Here is a 16,942-nt window from a genome sequence, read left to right on the forward strand (position 1 = left end):
ATGTATCTTGTTCTTTAATTCAACAAGTTGCTTTATTATTAGAAAGTGGAACTGCTGTGATTTCTATTACTGATTTTTCATCCAGTAGACATTCATAAGTGGTAATAGTATAAAGTTTTATTAGTCCTTCAGCCAGTTTTTCATTGTATTGAATGAATGAGAGTGAGAAGGACAAAAGCTTGTTTATTATGATGAAAATAGTTTTCAATTTATGTACCCTCTGAAAAGGTCTTGGGACCCCCGATAGCAATGGACATTATGAACAATACGTTGTTCAGTGTCTAGATTATGTGTATAGAGAATATTTAGTTGTTCTGGCAGACTGTTAACTTACTTGCAGATCAGCTGAGCCCTTTGAGACTGTAGTGGATCTAGAGTAGCTTTTACTTTGGGGACAGTTTAGTCTGTTTCTAAAGCATGGCCTTTCTGGGGTTTCTACTGAATGCACCAGGTGTTTATTGAGCTCTCTCCACTCAAATGGCTAATTGGAACTCAAATGTATTCTAGCCTGGGTGAGCGCCAGTAATTTTTCAGCTTGTAGCTCTCTAATCTTTACCTGGTCTGTGGCACCTCATTCTGTGTATGCACAACTTAGAATTCAGCCAGAAACTCAAGGGAACCCCTGCATAGGTTATTGAAGCTCTTTCTCTATGTAGCTCCCTCCTGTCGGGTACTCTGCATCCAGGAAGTCCAGATAACGCACCTCCCCAAACTGATCTGTGCTCAGCAGGACTGCTGTATTCTTCTTGGGTTCCCTTCCCTGTGCTATGGTCCAAAAGTGCCTCTGCGCAGAAACTCATTTGTTTTCCCTTCAGGGATCACAGTCTTGTTCTACCTGTTGCCTGGTATTTGAAAACAGTTGCCAGTTTTTAGTTTATGCTTGGAAGAGCTGGTCTGGTATCACTTATTTCAGCATGGGCAAAAGCAGACGTCAGACAACGAGTTTTAGCTAGCTAGTTTTTCTGATGGTTACCTTTAAATGATGCCTTTTTAAAAACGAACTAAAAGCCTGATTAATAGTTATTTTGCTTTTGTTAGAAGTTATTTTTATAATTGCTAATAGAGTCATGAGATTTAACATTCAAAAAGTATAAAAGAGGATGTAATGCAAGGTCTGCCTCCCACACATGTCCCCCCATCACCCAATTCCTCTCACAAGAGGCAACCAGTGGTATAGAAACATCTTTTTTTTCTTTTTTGGGCTGCGTTGGGTCTTTGTTGCTGCGCTCAGGCTTTCTCTAGTTGGGGCGAGCTGGGGCTACTCTTCATTGCGGTGCACAGGCTTCTCATTGCAGTGGCTTCTCTTCTTCTCTTGTTGCGGAGCATGGGCTCTATGTGTGCGGGCTTCAGTTGTTGTGGCGTGCAGGCTCAGTAGTTGTGGCTTGCAGCCTTAGTTGCTCCACAGCGTGTGGGATCTTCCTGGACCAGGGCTCAAACCCGTGTCCCCTGCGTTGGCAGGTGGATTCTTACCCACTGCGCCACCAGGGAAGTCCCTAGAAACATCTTCTTAAGGCTGCATAATATTCTGTTTTAAGGATTTGCTGTACTTATTTGTTTGATTCCCTATTAGTGGGCAGTGTAGGAAAATAAATGTGCTATTATGAATAATGAGTACATACGCGATGCCAGCTTTTTAGATGTAGTACCCTTGTCGGTAAGTATGAATTCCACTTTTACGATTTTATGATTTGTCCAGAGTGATAAAACTTAAAGTAGATTTTCAAATGATAAGCTCTGAAAAGGGTCTTTTAATAATCTGTGGTTTATTCCAGACACCAAATTAAAAATATGTCAAGTTTTAATCATGATTTGAGTGCCTGTCTCATAAGCATCTGTTTTTACTTTTTCAGGCCATAATGCAACAGGGAGATACAACCATAAAACCCATTCTCCAAGTCATTGTGAGTACCTACATATTTTTATGTCAAACGTTTTTTAAACTTACATATAATTATAAATTACATTTGATAGAGGACATACAGTCCACTTCAGGAAGTGTGTCCACTTGACAAAATTCTCTTCATCATCACAAAAATAGACCAGTCCATGTTGTAACTCTGAGAGAGGAACCAGGCTTTACTTTTAATGTTGCGTCAGCCAGAGTTTGACCTTTGGAGGTTCACATTTGAGGCTTGGCCTTTCTGTTCTTTCCACAGTTGGTGGATACTGTAGCGCTGCACATCAGTACTTCTGCCTCCTTGGTTGTCTTTCTGCCCTGGGGTTTGTCTTGCTCAGATCTGCCTTACATGTGGCCTCTGGAGAGATCTACCTGACAGGAACTTGTCTGCTTAAAATTCTTCATTAACCCTATCATTCATTTAAGGGGTTCTCAAATTTTAGTGAGAATTTTTACAAATCAATAGGAGCGGAATCCTGGATCATACTTGCAGGTTGTGAGTCAGTAAGCCTGATGGTCTGTCTCCCTGTTACTCCCAAACTCCCTGCCAGTCATCTTTTTTTTTTAAGGCAAATATTCCCAGTTTTATTATTTTATTTTATTTTTTAAAGTTTTATTTACTTTTGGCTGCGATGGGTCTTCGTTGCTGCCTGCAGGCTTTCTCTAGTTGCAGTGCACGGGCTTCTCATTGCGGTGGCTTCTCTTGTTGCGGAGCATGGGCTCTAGGCGTGTGGGCTTCAGTAGTTGTGGCACACAGGCTCAATAGTTGTGGCTTGTGGGCCCTAGAGCGCAGGCTCAGTAGTCGTGGCGCACGGGCTTATTCGCTTCCCAGCATGTGGGATCCTCCCGGACTAGCTTGAACCCGTGTCCGCTGCATTGGCAGGCGGATTCTTAACCACTGTGCCACCAGGGAAGTCCCTCCCTGCCAGTCATCTTAAGGCTGTTTTTGTATTTCATTTTCTTCAGAAAGCTGCCTCTGATTTCCTTTAAGCTGGAATAAATGTCTTGTCATTATGTGCACACCTCTGCTATGTCTCTCTGCCTCCGTCTCCACCCCAGTTATAAGCCTCTTCAGGGCAAGGATTTTTTCTTCCATTTTGTATTTTTATCATGTTTCCTACATAGTACCATACATATATTAGGTGCCTTATTGTATGTTTTTTTAAATTAATTTTCAATCAAGTTTGAGTTAAGGGAGAGAGAAGAGTATTGGCAACCTATTTTATTCTCGTTTATGTTATGTTTAATAATGTTAGTAGAGAGAGGTTGGTGGGAGAATCATCAAATCCAATTTTCTTTTACTTGGATTTAGGTGTCGAGAGTGGGCAAGCATTTCAGTTGTGTTGAACTAATGGCGAATGCACTCTCCTGCCACTTAAGTTTACTGATCCCTGGGGACTGAGCAGACAACCTGGCTAATGAATCATGTTTTCTCTCCTAGAACATCCGTCCCATTGCTACAGGGAATAATCCACCCCGTTATCGACTGCTTATGAGCGATGGATTGAATACTCTGTCTTGTACGTATGATGTATAAATCTAGGAATTTATATTTAAATAATAAAAGCACACCCAACACTTTGATTGCAGTAATCGGAGCATTCCAGAAGTCTCCATTGGCTTGGCTCTGCCTTCGGAAAGACAGAATTGCAGCTGGCAGAGAGCATTCTAACAATAGACTGGTTTGAGTGGAAAGCTGCCACTTGGCTTAATTTTGTCTAACTGGTGCTCTGTGCTTTCTTTGATTAATTTCCCTTAGGATGATATTGACATTTAGTGAATATGATTGGTTAGCTGTCCTATACTTGTCTTTTTGGGGTTTTATTTCTGTGCTGGAAGCTTTACAGGGAGAAAGGAGAGAATTTGCAGAGTATATACTTCCTGTCTCTAGTCGCAAGGTGAAGGACCTAGGAAAGATTTTTTAGTCTTTGTCATGAAACCTGAATGATGGAGAAGATGATTTGGAGCACTTTAAGAAATACTTAATTTCAGAGTAGGAGCAGCTGTTTAATGCACAGCAAATTAATACTGTTTTTCACTGTGCAGAGTCTGAGTAGTTTTAATATTTAAGGCATTGTTTTTCTTTAATGGTACAGGTGTGATCAGCTTTTAGATTGTCATGACTGAAATGTTTTAGAGACTGAAGTAATCTCTGTGCTTTTCAGCTTTCATGTTGGCAACACAGTTGAACCGTCTTGTTGAGGAAGAACGATTGTCTAGCAACTGTATTTGCCAGATTAACCGATTTATTGTGAACACTCTGAAAGATGGAAGGTATGTGGTATCTTTTTTTCTGTTCTATTGTGTTGTATATTGGGACTAATTTTTGAACAGACAAGTTCATTGGATGCCAAAATTCAATTAGAAGTCGAAAAGCTTTCAGCTAAGAATTTACAACTATTGAGTTCTGAACTCAGGCAACTAAAATGTGGCACCAAAAGGAGAAAAATATGGAACCGAACTGGAAATTTCACAGCAGGAAATTAAAGCCAAATTCAGAAATCTTATTTCTAATCTCTTCAGCAGCACTGATTTTAGGAGTCTCTTTTTAAGTATCTTTTAATGAAATGGGATCACTTGTTAGGGCAAAAGAAGATATAATTAATTATGTAACACTGCCCTTTTTGCAGTCTTGAATCTTTCATAGTAAACAGTTTCTTCAGCCAACAGAGTATGCTAAGTACCTACAAGATGCTACATTGCTAGAGATACAGTGGTGAACAGAACTGTTATTCACACCTGATTAACCACTGCTGAAATATGACGTTTTTTGTTGGCTAGCAGAGTCATATTTGCCAAATCTAGGGCAATTTAAAAGTCGAAATAAAAATAGGGACTCCCCAGTGGTCCACTGGTTAAGACTTTGCACTCCCAATGCAGGGGGCCTGGGTTCGATCCCTGGTCAGGAACTAGATCCCACATGCTGCAACTGAAAGATCCTCATGCCGGAGCGAAGATCCTTCACGCGGCAACGAAGATCCCGCCTGCCACAACTAAGACCCTGCGCAGCCAAATAAATAATTAATTAATTAAATAATTAAAAGTAAATAAGTAAATAAATAAATAGTAACAGACTGCAACCTACTGGATAAAATAAGAATTCATAAGTCCATACTAACTTAATGAATACGGGGGGGGGGGAACAGAAAGCTTTTTCTTACAATAGAATGCCATCTAAAAATGTAAATGGATTGATGGAATTAGAAAATCACCATTTGGCAACCGTCATAGTATTAATTCAGGCAGGAAACATTAATAGGTGCTATATAAGTTTCCTGTGGCTGCCATAACAAATTACTGCAAATTTGGTGGTTTAGAACAACAGAAATTATTTTCCCTGGAAGTTAGAAGTTGAAGTCAGTTTCACCGGGCTGAGATCATGGTGTTGGCAGGGCCCGGCTCCTTCTGGGAGATCTCTGGGAGAATCCATTCCTTGCCTCTTCCAGCTTCTGGTGGTTGCTAGCATTCCTTGGCTTACGGCTGCAACACTCCAATCCCTTCTTCCATGGTCACATTACCTCTTCTCTGTCTATGCCAGGTCTGCCTCTGCCTCCTTCTTAGAAGGATATGTGGTTGCTATTAAGGCCCATCGGATAATCTGGGATAAAATTGCCACTTCAATCCTTAGTTTAATCACATCTGCAAAGTCCCTTTTTGCTATATAAGGTAACATTCATAGGTTCCAGGGATTAGGACTTGAATAGCTTTTGGTTGGGGGTGGTCATTTAGCCTACCACAGATGCTGAAACAAGTGGTACAAATTTGAGGGAGGAACAAGTTATTTATAGGGTAAAAGTACCTCCCCAGAGCATAATTATTAATTGTAAAAGGAAAAGAAGCAACTTTACAGTGGAGAAAACTGGCAGACAGCACCTTATTCCAATGATTGACATTAACATTACCAGTAATGGGACAAACAGAAGTCATGTATTACCTGGTAGGATACAGTGGGAAGAACATTGCATCAGTACTATTATATTCTTGCCAAAGATGCATAATCTGTATCTAATCATGAGGAAGCCTCAGGTAAATTGAGGGACATTCTATAAAATAACTGATTTTCAAATTTCAAGCATGAAGGTAAAAGAATCCTTCCAGATTCATGGAGTCTAAAGAGATATAATTAAATATAACAAGTGATCCTGAACTGGATCCTATTGCTCTTAAGCATATCATTAAGACAATTTATGAAACTTGAATGGATTCTGTGGATTAGATGGAAGAATTCTTTATGTTTCAAGTTCAGTAACTTAACCAGGCTATGTCTCAAATGTCAGTGGTTCCCTTTTTTTTTCCAGCGCCGGTGCATGGTACCCTTTCAGTCTGCAGTTAGGAGTTAGCTCTTTCTTTTGGATGAAATTGTTCTGTTATTCCTTAATGATCTTTTCTGTTTCACTTGAGTTCCAGTTTTTACTTATGTTTCTGTTTCATTTGAGTTCCAGGATAACTTTGTTCTCCATGTATGTCTCCAGTTTGCTCTAGTCTTTTTTCTAATGCATGCATTGGATTCATTTAAGATTTTCCAACATATTATATATTATAGTTCAGTTTTGAGCTTTCTCTGTTCTGTTCCTTGATGTTTATAGTTTAAGTATTAGATGTATAATGATACTGCTTTTGTTCTGTTTTTTCCTTAACTTTTCAAACACCCTTTTCTTCTCAATCTCTTGTTTCATCTCACCTTTTGACTTTTATTGAATTCTTAGTCTTATTTTGCACACCACACTTGGGAAGTATTCCCTTTCTTGGCTTATGCTTTCCTCTAGATGGGATTGTTAATTGTCTCTGCCTCTTCTTTTCCTTTTATTTTTATACACTGTTGTGTGTTACATTGTTGCTATGTTATTTCTTTTTATCTTGTTCATGCTTAATGTGGACAGTTCTGTCCAGACTTCATTTGCTCTGACATAGTCTAGTCTAGGTACATCCCCTTGCCAACCTTCCCACTTGGGACCTGTTATCTTCCACTCCAGGCTACCTTGGAGTGCTTGAGTGGTGCTTTCTAGCCACTTTTCTCTCCTCTAGGGCATGGTATAGGGGAGGGTGGAGAGCTTTGCTGTGGTTGAGTACTATACCTCGAGCTCCATTCACTCCAGTCTAGGGTGGAGTTCCACTCCTGTGAGCTTTGCCTTATTTCACCGCCTCAGCATGGCTGCATGCCGTGTGTTCCTTCCTGCCTCTGCTGAGAACCTGTGTGTGTACGACCAGGTTTATTCCTTACCTTGATGGTCAGTTAGGTTTTTTTTTATTTATTTAATTTATTTATTTATTTTGGCTGTGTTGGGTCTTTGTTTCTGTGCGTGGGCTTTCTCTGGTCGCGGCGAGCGGGGGCCACCCTTCCTCACGGTGCGAGGGCCTCTCACTGTCGCGGCCTCTCTTGTTGTGGAGCACAAGCTCCAGACGCATAGGCTCAGTAGTTGTGGCTTACAGGCCTAGTTGCTCCACGGCATGTGGGATCTTCCCAGACCAGGGCTCGAACCCGTGTCCCATTGCGCCACCAGGGAAGCCCTGGTCAGTTAGGTTTGATGGTCATTTAGGTTTATTCCCAACAGGGCTTTAGCAGTCATCCTTGTACGTTTATCTTTACATGCTCATGCTGTTATTTCTTAGGAGTTGTGGGGATCAAAGGACGTCTGTTGTAGAAAGTATACCAATTAACATACTCATGAGCCTTGTGTAAGAGTACCTGTTTCTGAATAGGCAGATACACAGACAGAAATTAGATTCATGGTTTCCAGTGGCGGGGGAATGGAGAGTGACTGCCATGGAGCACAGGGTTTCTTTTTTGGGGTGGTAGAAATGTTCTGAAGTTAGGTAGTGGTGATGCTTGCACAATTCTGTAAATATACTAAAAACCACTGAATTATACTTTTAAAGGACAAATTTTATGGTATGTGTTCAATAAACCTGTTTTTAGGGGGAAAAATACTTGTTTCCCCTTAACCTTGTCAACATAGCAGATATTACTGATTTTTAAAAAATAGTTGCCAGTCATCATTATTTTAACTTAAATTTCTGTATTATAAAAGGAGAACAATAGATATACAAAATAATAAATTCCCCTGTTAGTGAGGTCAAGTGTCTTTTCATATACTTACTCTTTGTACTTCTTCTCTGAAGAGCTTTTGATGATATACTTTGTCCTTTGTGTGTGTGTGTGTGTTCAGGGAGATGTGGAGGATGCGCTTTGTAAATCAGGGATATCAATTCTTTGTTAGCTAATTCTTTATTAGACCTTGTAGTCTACCTTTATAGACTGTTTATGGTGTCTTGTGATGTGGAATTAAAGAATTTTTTAAAAATTTAGTCAATTTTGTCCATTTTTTTCTTCATGGCTTCTGAATTTTGTATTTTGCTTAGGAAGCTTCCTGACTGGGTTATTTAAAAATACTTCTTAGTTCTTCAGACATTCTGTGGATTTTTTAAAATAGATTTTGGTTCATCTGAGGTTTTTTTTTTTTAGTTTTAAAAGCAGTGAGATTATTTTAAGTTATTTAAGGTTTTGGTTTTTGTTTTTTATTGAAGTATAGTTGATTTAGAGTATTGCATTAGTCTCAGGTGTGCAGAGTAGTGATTTGATATGAGGTTTACTTTTATATAGGGTATGAAGGAGGAATTTAGCTTAATTTTTCCCAAATGGTTAGTCCATATCATGGAAGACTTACAGTAAGGAGCTTATTTTATTCTAAGTGTGATGGGAGCAGGGGAGTATTGGTACAATTTGATTTAAGTTTTTTAAAGTTTCCAAGAGATTATTTTGATAGCTATGTGGAGAGTTGATGGTTGGTGACAAAAAGAGATAAAGAGAGACTAGTATTCCATTTATCTGACTCTGTTCTGTTTGCCATCTTTTCCTTTGATCTGCTTGTCTAGTCTCGTGTCAGTGCCAGAGTTTGTTTTTTCTTTCTGGTGACATCTTGAGATATAGTCCATATACCATACAGTTCATCTATTTAAAGTGTAAAATAGTTTTTACTATATTCAGAGTTGTGCAGCCATTACCACAATTAATTTTAGAATATTTTATTGCCCTCCAAATAAACCCTGTACCCTTTAGATATCACCCCCAAACTCCCTATCCTCCCCAGCCCTAGACAACCACTAATCTACTTTCTGTCTCTATAGGATTTGCTTATTCTGGACATTTCTCATAAATGAAGTCATATAATATGTGGTCCCTTGTGGCTGGCCTCTTTTACTAAGCATGATATTTTCAAGGTTCATCCATGTTGTACCACATGTCAGTACGGCATTCCTTTTTATGGCCAAATAGTATTCCATTGTATAGATATGTCACATTTTGTTTATCTAGTTGTTTGGACGTTAGGGTTGTTTCCACCTTTTCGCTATTATGAATAATGCTGTAGACGTTTGCGTACAAGTTTTTGTGTGGACATGTTTCCGTTTATTTTATATATATCTAGGAGTAGAATTGTGTGTCAAATGGTAACTTTATGATTAAGTTTTTGAGGAACTGCCAGACTATTTTCCAGAGTGGCTACAGTAATTTACATTCCCTCTAGCAATGTATGAGGCTTCCAGTTTCTCCACATCTTCATCAACACAGATAATTACATCTGCCATAGTGTGTCCAGGTAAAGTATCATCTGTAGAATATTTTAGTAACTTACAGATGATGTCTTCCTTTACTTTTTTCTCCCCCCAAATTTTTTTCGTAGTTTTTCTTTCTTTTTTTTTTTTTTTTAGTTTATTTTTGGCTGTGTTGGGTCTTTGTTGCTGTGTGCAGGCTTTCTCTAGTTGCGGCAAGTGGAGGCTATTCTTAGTTGTGGTGCTCAGGTTTCTCATTGTGGTGGCTTCTCTTGTTGTGGAGCACGGGCTCTAGGCGCACGGTAGTTGCAGCATGCAGGCTAAGTAGTTGTGGCTTGCGGGTTCTAGAACGCAGGCTCAGTAGTTGTGGTGCACGGGCTTAGTTGCTCCGCGGCATGTGGGATCTTCCCACACCAGGGCTCGAACGTGTGTCCCCTGCATTGGCAGGCAGATTCTTAACCACTGCACCACCAGGGAAGCCCACCTGGTAGTTTTTCTATATTTATTCTTCTTCTTCCATGTTTATTCTTTCAAGTATCAAAAAAAACACAGAAGTCCTGTCGGAATACAAAGAACTGCAGTAAATTTACATAGTATTTGATACTAAGTCCATTCAGGAATATGGTGTGTGAATCCCTATATATCCTGTTATCCATCTTCAGATTATCACTTATATCCAATCTTGTTTTATCTAAATGCCTTCCACATCTACCCTCCTCTATGATTTTGAAGCAAATCTTGAACATGTTTCCTCCACAGATATTTTAGTATATATCTTTAAAAGGTAGTAATTCTTTTTTTAAAATTCCATTTTTACACCTAAAATATCAAATATTCTGTCACTGTTCAGTTTCCGACTATTTGTGTGTGTGTGTAATTAATTTGTCTGTATCAGAATCCAAAGTAAAGTTCTCACTGCAGTAGGTTGATAGTTCTTTTAAGTCTCTATGAATCTAGGTTCCTCCTCCATATCTTTTTTCCTCCCTTAGTGTTTGTTTGTTGAAGAAACCAGGTCATTTGTGCTTTATCCTCATGCACGGTTTCCCATAGTCTCGATTTTGCTGGTTGTATCTTTATAAAGTTGTAATGTGTCCTTGTCATCTGTGTTTTCTGTAAGTTGATATTGGTGTATTCTTCTGATGTGCCGCTGGATTCTTCTTGCTGATGTTTCAGTTAGGACGTATGTATATTACAAAATAAAATTAGTGGGGTTTTTTTAGTGGGTTTTTTCTTAGGTTTTGGTATTAGGGTAATGCTAAATGATAATCCTTCCATTTTTCTATGTTATCCAAAATTTGGATACTTTTGGAAGGTAGGTAAAATACCACAAATATCTATCAGAGTTTTTATAGTGAATCTGTATGTAATATTCAGAAACAGATAGTTTCAAGCTTATTTTACTGAAGTAATATAACCTTGTTACGAAAACTTGATAAAGGTAGCACAAATTGATCAATTGCATGTGAAAATCCAAACTACAGAAGTCAGACCATTTAAAGAATCCATCACAATGAGGTTGGGCCTATTATTGCTTAAATAATTGCTCCAGACCATCTACTCTTTTTTTTTTCCTTTTGGCTGCGCTGTGTGGCATACAGGATCTTAGTTCCCTGACGAAGAATCAAACCTGTCCTCCCTCCAGTGGAAGCATGGAGTCCTAACCACTGGACTACCAGGGAATTGAATTTCCCATCTACTATATTTAATGTCCGTTTCAACTGTGCTAATTCAGGCCCCGTCAGTTCTTCCTTCTGCTGTTCCCCCTGCCTCCGGTTGTGTTCCCCTCAGATTCCTTCATACTGCAGTCCTCTTTAAAATACGAACATGATCGTGACATTCTTGTTCAAGCACGTATTGAGCAATGACTGTGGACCAGTTGCTACAGTAAACACTGGAGGATACCTGCCATTACCGAAAGTGCAAATAGATAATAAATAATGAATATACAACTAAAATATATGTGAGTAAGTGATCAAATAATGAACATAATTAACCCAAATATTAATAATTATATGTCAATATATATTAATTAAACCTGAGAGAAGTGACCTGAAGGAAAGAAGTGATGGCTGTAGAAAGGAGTATAACAGAAAACTGATCTAAACCAAAGATTAAGGAAGCGTCTGAATATTAGATGAGGCAGAATGAGAGACCATCACAATCAGAAAGCGGCGTGTACAGAGGCCTTGTGGCAGGAGAGAGCTGAATGTACACCAAGAGCTGGAAGGAAACAGATGGTGGAGAGCAGAGCACCACGGGGAAACGGCGCGAGATGAGCTGGAGAGGTTAGTGCGAGGCCAGACCTTACAGAGCCTTGTAGGCTGTGTGAAAAGGTTTTTAACCTTTGGCCAAAGGTCCTTGAGAAGTTATTGAAAGGTTTTAATCAGAATTAAAGATGGACAAAGAATTGGAAGTTCTTAGTTAATAGTAATCACAATTAAAAAATATCTGTAGTCATGGTTTTCACTGGGAAAAGGTAATTGTTCAGCGAAGTATATGTTTCTGAAAACAGATCATCTCTTGTGCCACATATTCTTGGGTTTAGTAATCTAAATTCTTACCATGTCATTTGCTCCTTGAAGATACAGTATGTAGTAAGGACACTGCATTTTAATTAAGGAACTAGCTGGGAAATGAAAACGCTGCAATCATAAAAGCCCTTGATAATGATACAATGAAAGATTAAGGGAAATGTTTATGTAGGAATTGATATCATATGTTTCTCAAGTTATTCAGTAATGAAAAACAATTGACAAAGGGAAATAGTTTTATCACAGTGATTATTGGGGGAAGCTTTTTAAGTAGCTTGTCGTTTGAAGGGCTTCTGAGTTTATTTTTTCTAACATGTTTCTATTTGTTTGCCTTTGTAGGAGAGTGGTTATTTTGATGGAGTTAGAAGTTTTGAAATCAGCTGAAGAAGTTGGATTAAAGATTGGCAATCCAGTGCCCTATAATGAAGGTAAAATGTTTTTTATAGGTTGTAGCACTCAGTTGAATACCTCTTCATAGATTTGGAATTCTTCCTTTTGATACAGTTTGATTTGTTACTCTTACTAAAACTAGTGATTTGGGAGTCTAGCAACCAGGTTATTCTTTCATTGTTTTTTTTTTTTCAATACTGAAGAAATGATGGTAGGACTCTGTAAAAGAAAACCTCTCCTCTGTTTTTCTCTACACACAACAGTCATACATACTTCTGGCTCTTCTGTGACCAGATGTATGGGGTTTTTTCTTCCCCCTGATAAGCAATTCTCCAGTTCTCTGTGGACACCAGCTGGGTCTCCTACAATTCAATTTAGTTCTGACACTAGCTACCTGGAGTTAGCCTCAGATTTCACAGGGTAAGGGCTCAGTTCCACTGGACTGCCTCCACCCCTCACCCCCGCTCCCCTTCAGTCCAGAGTCCAGGCTGGGACTTCCCTGGTGGCGCAGTAGTTAAGAATCCGCCTGCCAATGCAGGGGACACAGGTTCGAGCCCTGGTCCGGGAAGATCCCACATGCCGCGGTGCAACTAAGCCCGTGCGCCACAACTGCTGAGCCTGTGCTCTAGAGCCCACAAGCCACAACTACTGAGCCCACGCTCCGCAACTACTGAAGCCTACGTCTCTAGAGCCCGTGCTCCACAACAAGAGAAGCCACCGCAATGAGAAGCCCGCGCACCGCAGGGAAGAGTAGCCCCTGTGTGCCGCAGCTAGAGAAAGCCCGCGTGCAGCAACAAAGACCCAGTGCAGCCAAAAATAAATAAATAAAATTAAAAAAAAATAAAAAAGTAAGTCCAGGTTGTTATCTGTGCTTCTGACCAACTAACTATAAATTGTAGCTTCCTACAACTCCCTCCTCAGGTTCAATTAGAGTGATTTGCTAGAGTGGCTCACAGAACTCAGAGAAACAATTTACTTACTAGATTACCGGTTTATTACAAAGGCTATAACTCAGGAACAGTGAGGTAGAAGGGCAGGCATAAGGCGAGGTATGGGGAAAGGGGTGCAGAGCTTCCATGCCCTCAGGGTGTGCCGTCTGCCTTGGACCTTCATGTGTTCACCAACAGAGGCTCCCCAAATCCTGCCCTTTGGGGTTTTTATGGAGGCTTCCTTACTTGGGCATGATTGATCGAATCATTGGTGATTAGTTCGATCTCCAGCCACTCTAGCAGTTATTTTGAATATCTTAGTCTTTAATGTCAGTCTCCCAAAAGGGGAAGAAGAGAAAAATGAAACGGGAAGAAAGAGTGCCAGCCCTTTAAATCCCTGGAAGGCACTTCGTCAAGGGCTTAGGGCTTGCAACACTGGAGGAAGCAACAGCAATGGTCACTGTCTCTTTGCACCTCTGTGATCAGAAGTAGCATTCACAGCACAGATCCCCAGTATATGGAGGACAGGGTCCTTTCTGCCCACCTCAGTTCCAGAAACTGTGTGCAGGCTGCTCCAGGAACAGGTCCACTGCTGTGTGCCACATGGCTGAGGGGTGGGGAATGGGTAGCTGTTACTGTGCTAAGGGCTGGTATTGGTGGAAATTCACCAACCAAGCCTTCCCTTGAAGTTGCAAGCCTTCTGTAGACTTCTGAATTCAAAGTAGTTATAACAGACGAATTCTGCCAGGGCAGTTGTAGTCTAGGTTGAGAGATAGATTCCTAGTGCTTCCTACTCTGCTGTCTTTCCAGAATCCTTTCAACAGTGATTATCTCTTGATAATAACTTTTATTTTCTTGTGAAAATATATAGGAAAGCCCAATGAAATCAGAAAATTTTAATTACCTTAAACAAGAAAGACAATAATAGTTTAGAAAAAAGTCAAAGAATCATCAAATCACTGACTCGAGAAGGCTTGTCTGCCCCTCCATCAAGTCAAATAAACATAAAATTAGAGGGAATTACCTGGTGGTCCAGTGGTTAGGACTCCATGCGCTCACTGCTGAGGGCCGGGTTCAATCTCTGGTCTGGGAACTAGGATCCCACAAGCCGTGCGGCATGGCCAAAAAAAAAAAAAATTAGAGCCTCATTGTTCACCAAGATAAATTCCAGATTTGTTTAAAAAGTTAAAAAATGAAACCATTAAAAATAAAACTAGGGACCTCCCTGGTTAAGAATCCACCTGCCAATTCAGGGAACACGGGTTCGATCCCTGGTCCGGCAACATCCCACATGCTGTGGAGCAACTAAGCCCGTGCTCCACAACTACTGAGCCTGCACTCTAGAGCCCATGAGCCACAACTACTGAAGCCCGCGCGCCTAGAGCCCGTGCTCCACAACAAGAGAAGCCACTGCAATGAGAAGCCCGCACGCAGCAATGAAGACCCAATGCAGCCAAAAATAATTTAAAAAAATAAATAAAGAGAATGGGGGGCTTCACTGGTGGTGCAGCCGGTAAGACTGCACTCCCAATGCCGGGGGCCCAGGTTCAATCCCTGGTCGGGGAACTAGATCTCACATGCATGCCGCAACTAAGGCATCCCCATGCTGCAACTAAGGAGTCCACATGCCGCAATGAAGATCCTGCATGCCGCAACTAAGACCTGGCACAGCCAAAATAAATAAATAAAAATAAAATAAATATTTTAAAGAAATAAAAGAGAATGGGGCTCTATAAATGGATTGGAATAATTCACAATGAATATTTGATTACATTAAAATTTAAAATTTTGCATGTTAGAAAGGTGTGCAAACATAAACTAGGATAAAATAGTTACAAAAGATAAGTCTGACAAAGTGTTAGTCTTTAATATTTACTAAATTTTTTACAAGGAAAAATTTTTTTATATTTATTATTATTATTATTGATATTATTTTTTTCAAGGAAAAATTCTCCAGTAGGAAAGCAGGCATTGGATGAGAAGAAACACTTCACAGTAGAAGGAAAACAAATGGCCAATGCATAAGAAAAAATATTAACCCTTACTGGTCATTTTTGTCTTGTTCCTTTAACTATTACGTCTTGTTCCTTTAAGTATTATATTATGTTAGCTGTAGGTTTTTCATAGATTCTTTTTATCACTATGAGGAACTTTACTTCTATTCCTCGGTTGCTGAGAGTTTTTATCAGGAATAAAAGGTGAATTTTGTCAAATTTTTTTCTGTGTCTGTTGATGATCATGTCGTTTTTCTTTTTTCATTGGTTAATTACATTCATTAATTTTTGAATGCTAAACCAATCTGTGATTTCTGGGGTGCGTATTATGTCATGATCTCTTTCTACTTTTTATGTATTGTTGGATTTGATTTGCTAAATCAAGCAAATCCACTTGATGTGATTTTGTTTAGAATTTTTTTTTTTTTTTTAAAGAAGATGTTGGGGGTAGGAGTTTATTAATTAATTAATTTATTTTTGCTGTGTTGGTTCTTCGTTTCTGTGCGAGGACTTTCTCTAGTTGTGGCAAGTGGGGGCCACTCTTCATCGCGGTGCGCGGGCCCCTCACTATCGCGGCCTCTCTTGCGGAGCACAGGCTCCAGATGCGCAGGCTCAGTAGTTGTGGCTCACAGACCCAGTTGCTCCGCGGCATGTGGGATCCTCCCAGACCAGGGCTCGAACCCATGTCCCCTGCATTAGCAGGCAAACTCCCAGCCACTGCGCCACCAGGGAAGCCCTGTTTAGAATTTTTACATCTATATTATGAGGGGTATTGGTCTGTAGTTTTGTCATACCTTGTCTAATTTTGGTATCATAGTAATCCTGGCCTCAGAGAATGAGTTAGAAAGTGTCCCCTCTTAAATTTTATGCAAGAGTTTATGTGGAATTGGTATTAATTCTTTCTTAAATATTTCGTAGAGTTTACCAGTGAAACCATCTGGCGCTGATACATATATATTTTTTTATGGAACGGCTTTAAACTATAAATGCAGTTTCTGTAACAGATACATAGTCATTCACATTGATTGTGTGTTGCAAGAAATCTGACCACGTTATTTAAGTTGTTGAATTTATTGGCCTATATCAAAGTAAATAGAATAAATGTTCCAATTAAAAGGCAGAAACTATTAGATTGGATGAAATAAATATAGTCCCTTATTATCCTTTCAGTGTCTGTAGAAGCTGTGGTGATGTCACCTCTTTTAGACTTGATATTGGTGATTTGTGTCTTTTTTTTCCTGATAAGTCTGACTAGGGGTTTATCAATTTTATGGACCTTTTCAAAGAATGAAGCTTTTGCTTTCCATTGTATATATAGACCACATCTTTTTTTTTAATTTATTTATTTTTTTTTACTTTTGGCTGTGTTGGGTCTTCATTGCTGTGTGCAGGCTTTCTCTAGTTGTGGCGAGCAGGGGCTACTCTTCTTTGCGGTACGCGGGCTTCTCATTGCAGTGGCTTCTCTTGTTGTGGAGCACAAGCTCTAGGCACGTAGGCTTCAGTACTTGTGACACACGGGCTCAGTAGTTGTGGCTTGTGGGCTCTAGAGTGCAGGCTCAGTAATTGTGGCGCATGGGCTTAGTTGCTCCATGGCATATGGGATCTTCCCAGACCAGGGCTCGAACCCATGTCCCCTGAATTGGCAGGTGGATT

At 39.8% G+C, this 16,942-nt stretch overlaps 1 protein-coding gene across 1 annotated transcript in view; it reads left to right on the plus strand.

Moving 5' to 3' along the window:
* RPA1 (replication protein A1) overlaps window positions 1-16,942 on the plus strand; it is a 53,968-nt gene that overhangs the window by 11,984 nt on the left and 25,042 nt on the right. Inside the window, exons 2-5 of the mRNA XM_065896898.1 lie at window positions 1,851-1,901; window positions 3,339-3,417; window positions 4,063-4,171; window positions 12,316-12,404. Coding sequence (XP_065752970.1) covers window positions 1,851-1,901; window positions 3,339-3,417; window positions 4,063-4,171; window positions 12,316-12,404 — 328 coding nt within the window. The remainder of the gene's footprint in view (window positions 1-1,850; window positions 1,902-3,338; window positions 3,418-4,062; window positions 4,172-12,315; window positions 12,405-16,942) is intronic.

Source organism: Phocoena phocoena, chromosome 19 (assembly GCF_963924675.1).
Source record: "Phocoena phocoena chromosome 19, mPhoPho1.1, whole genome shotgun sequence".
NCBI classification, from domain to species: Eukaryota; Metazoa; Chordata; class Mammalia; order Artiodactyla; family Phocoenidae; genus Phocoena; species Phocoena phocoena.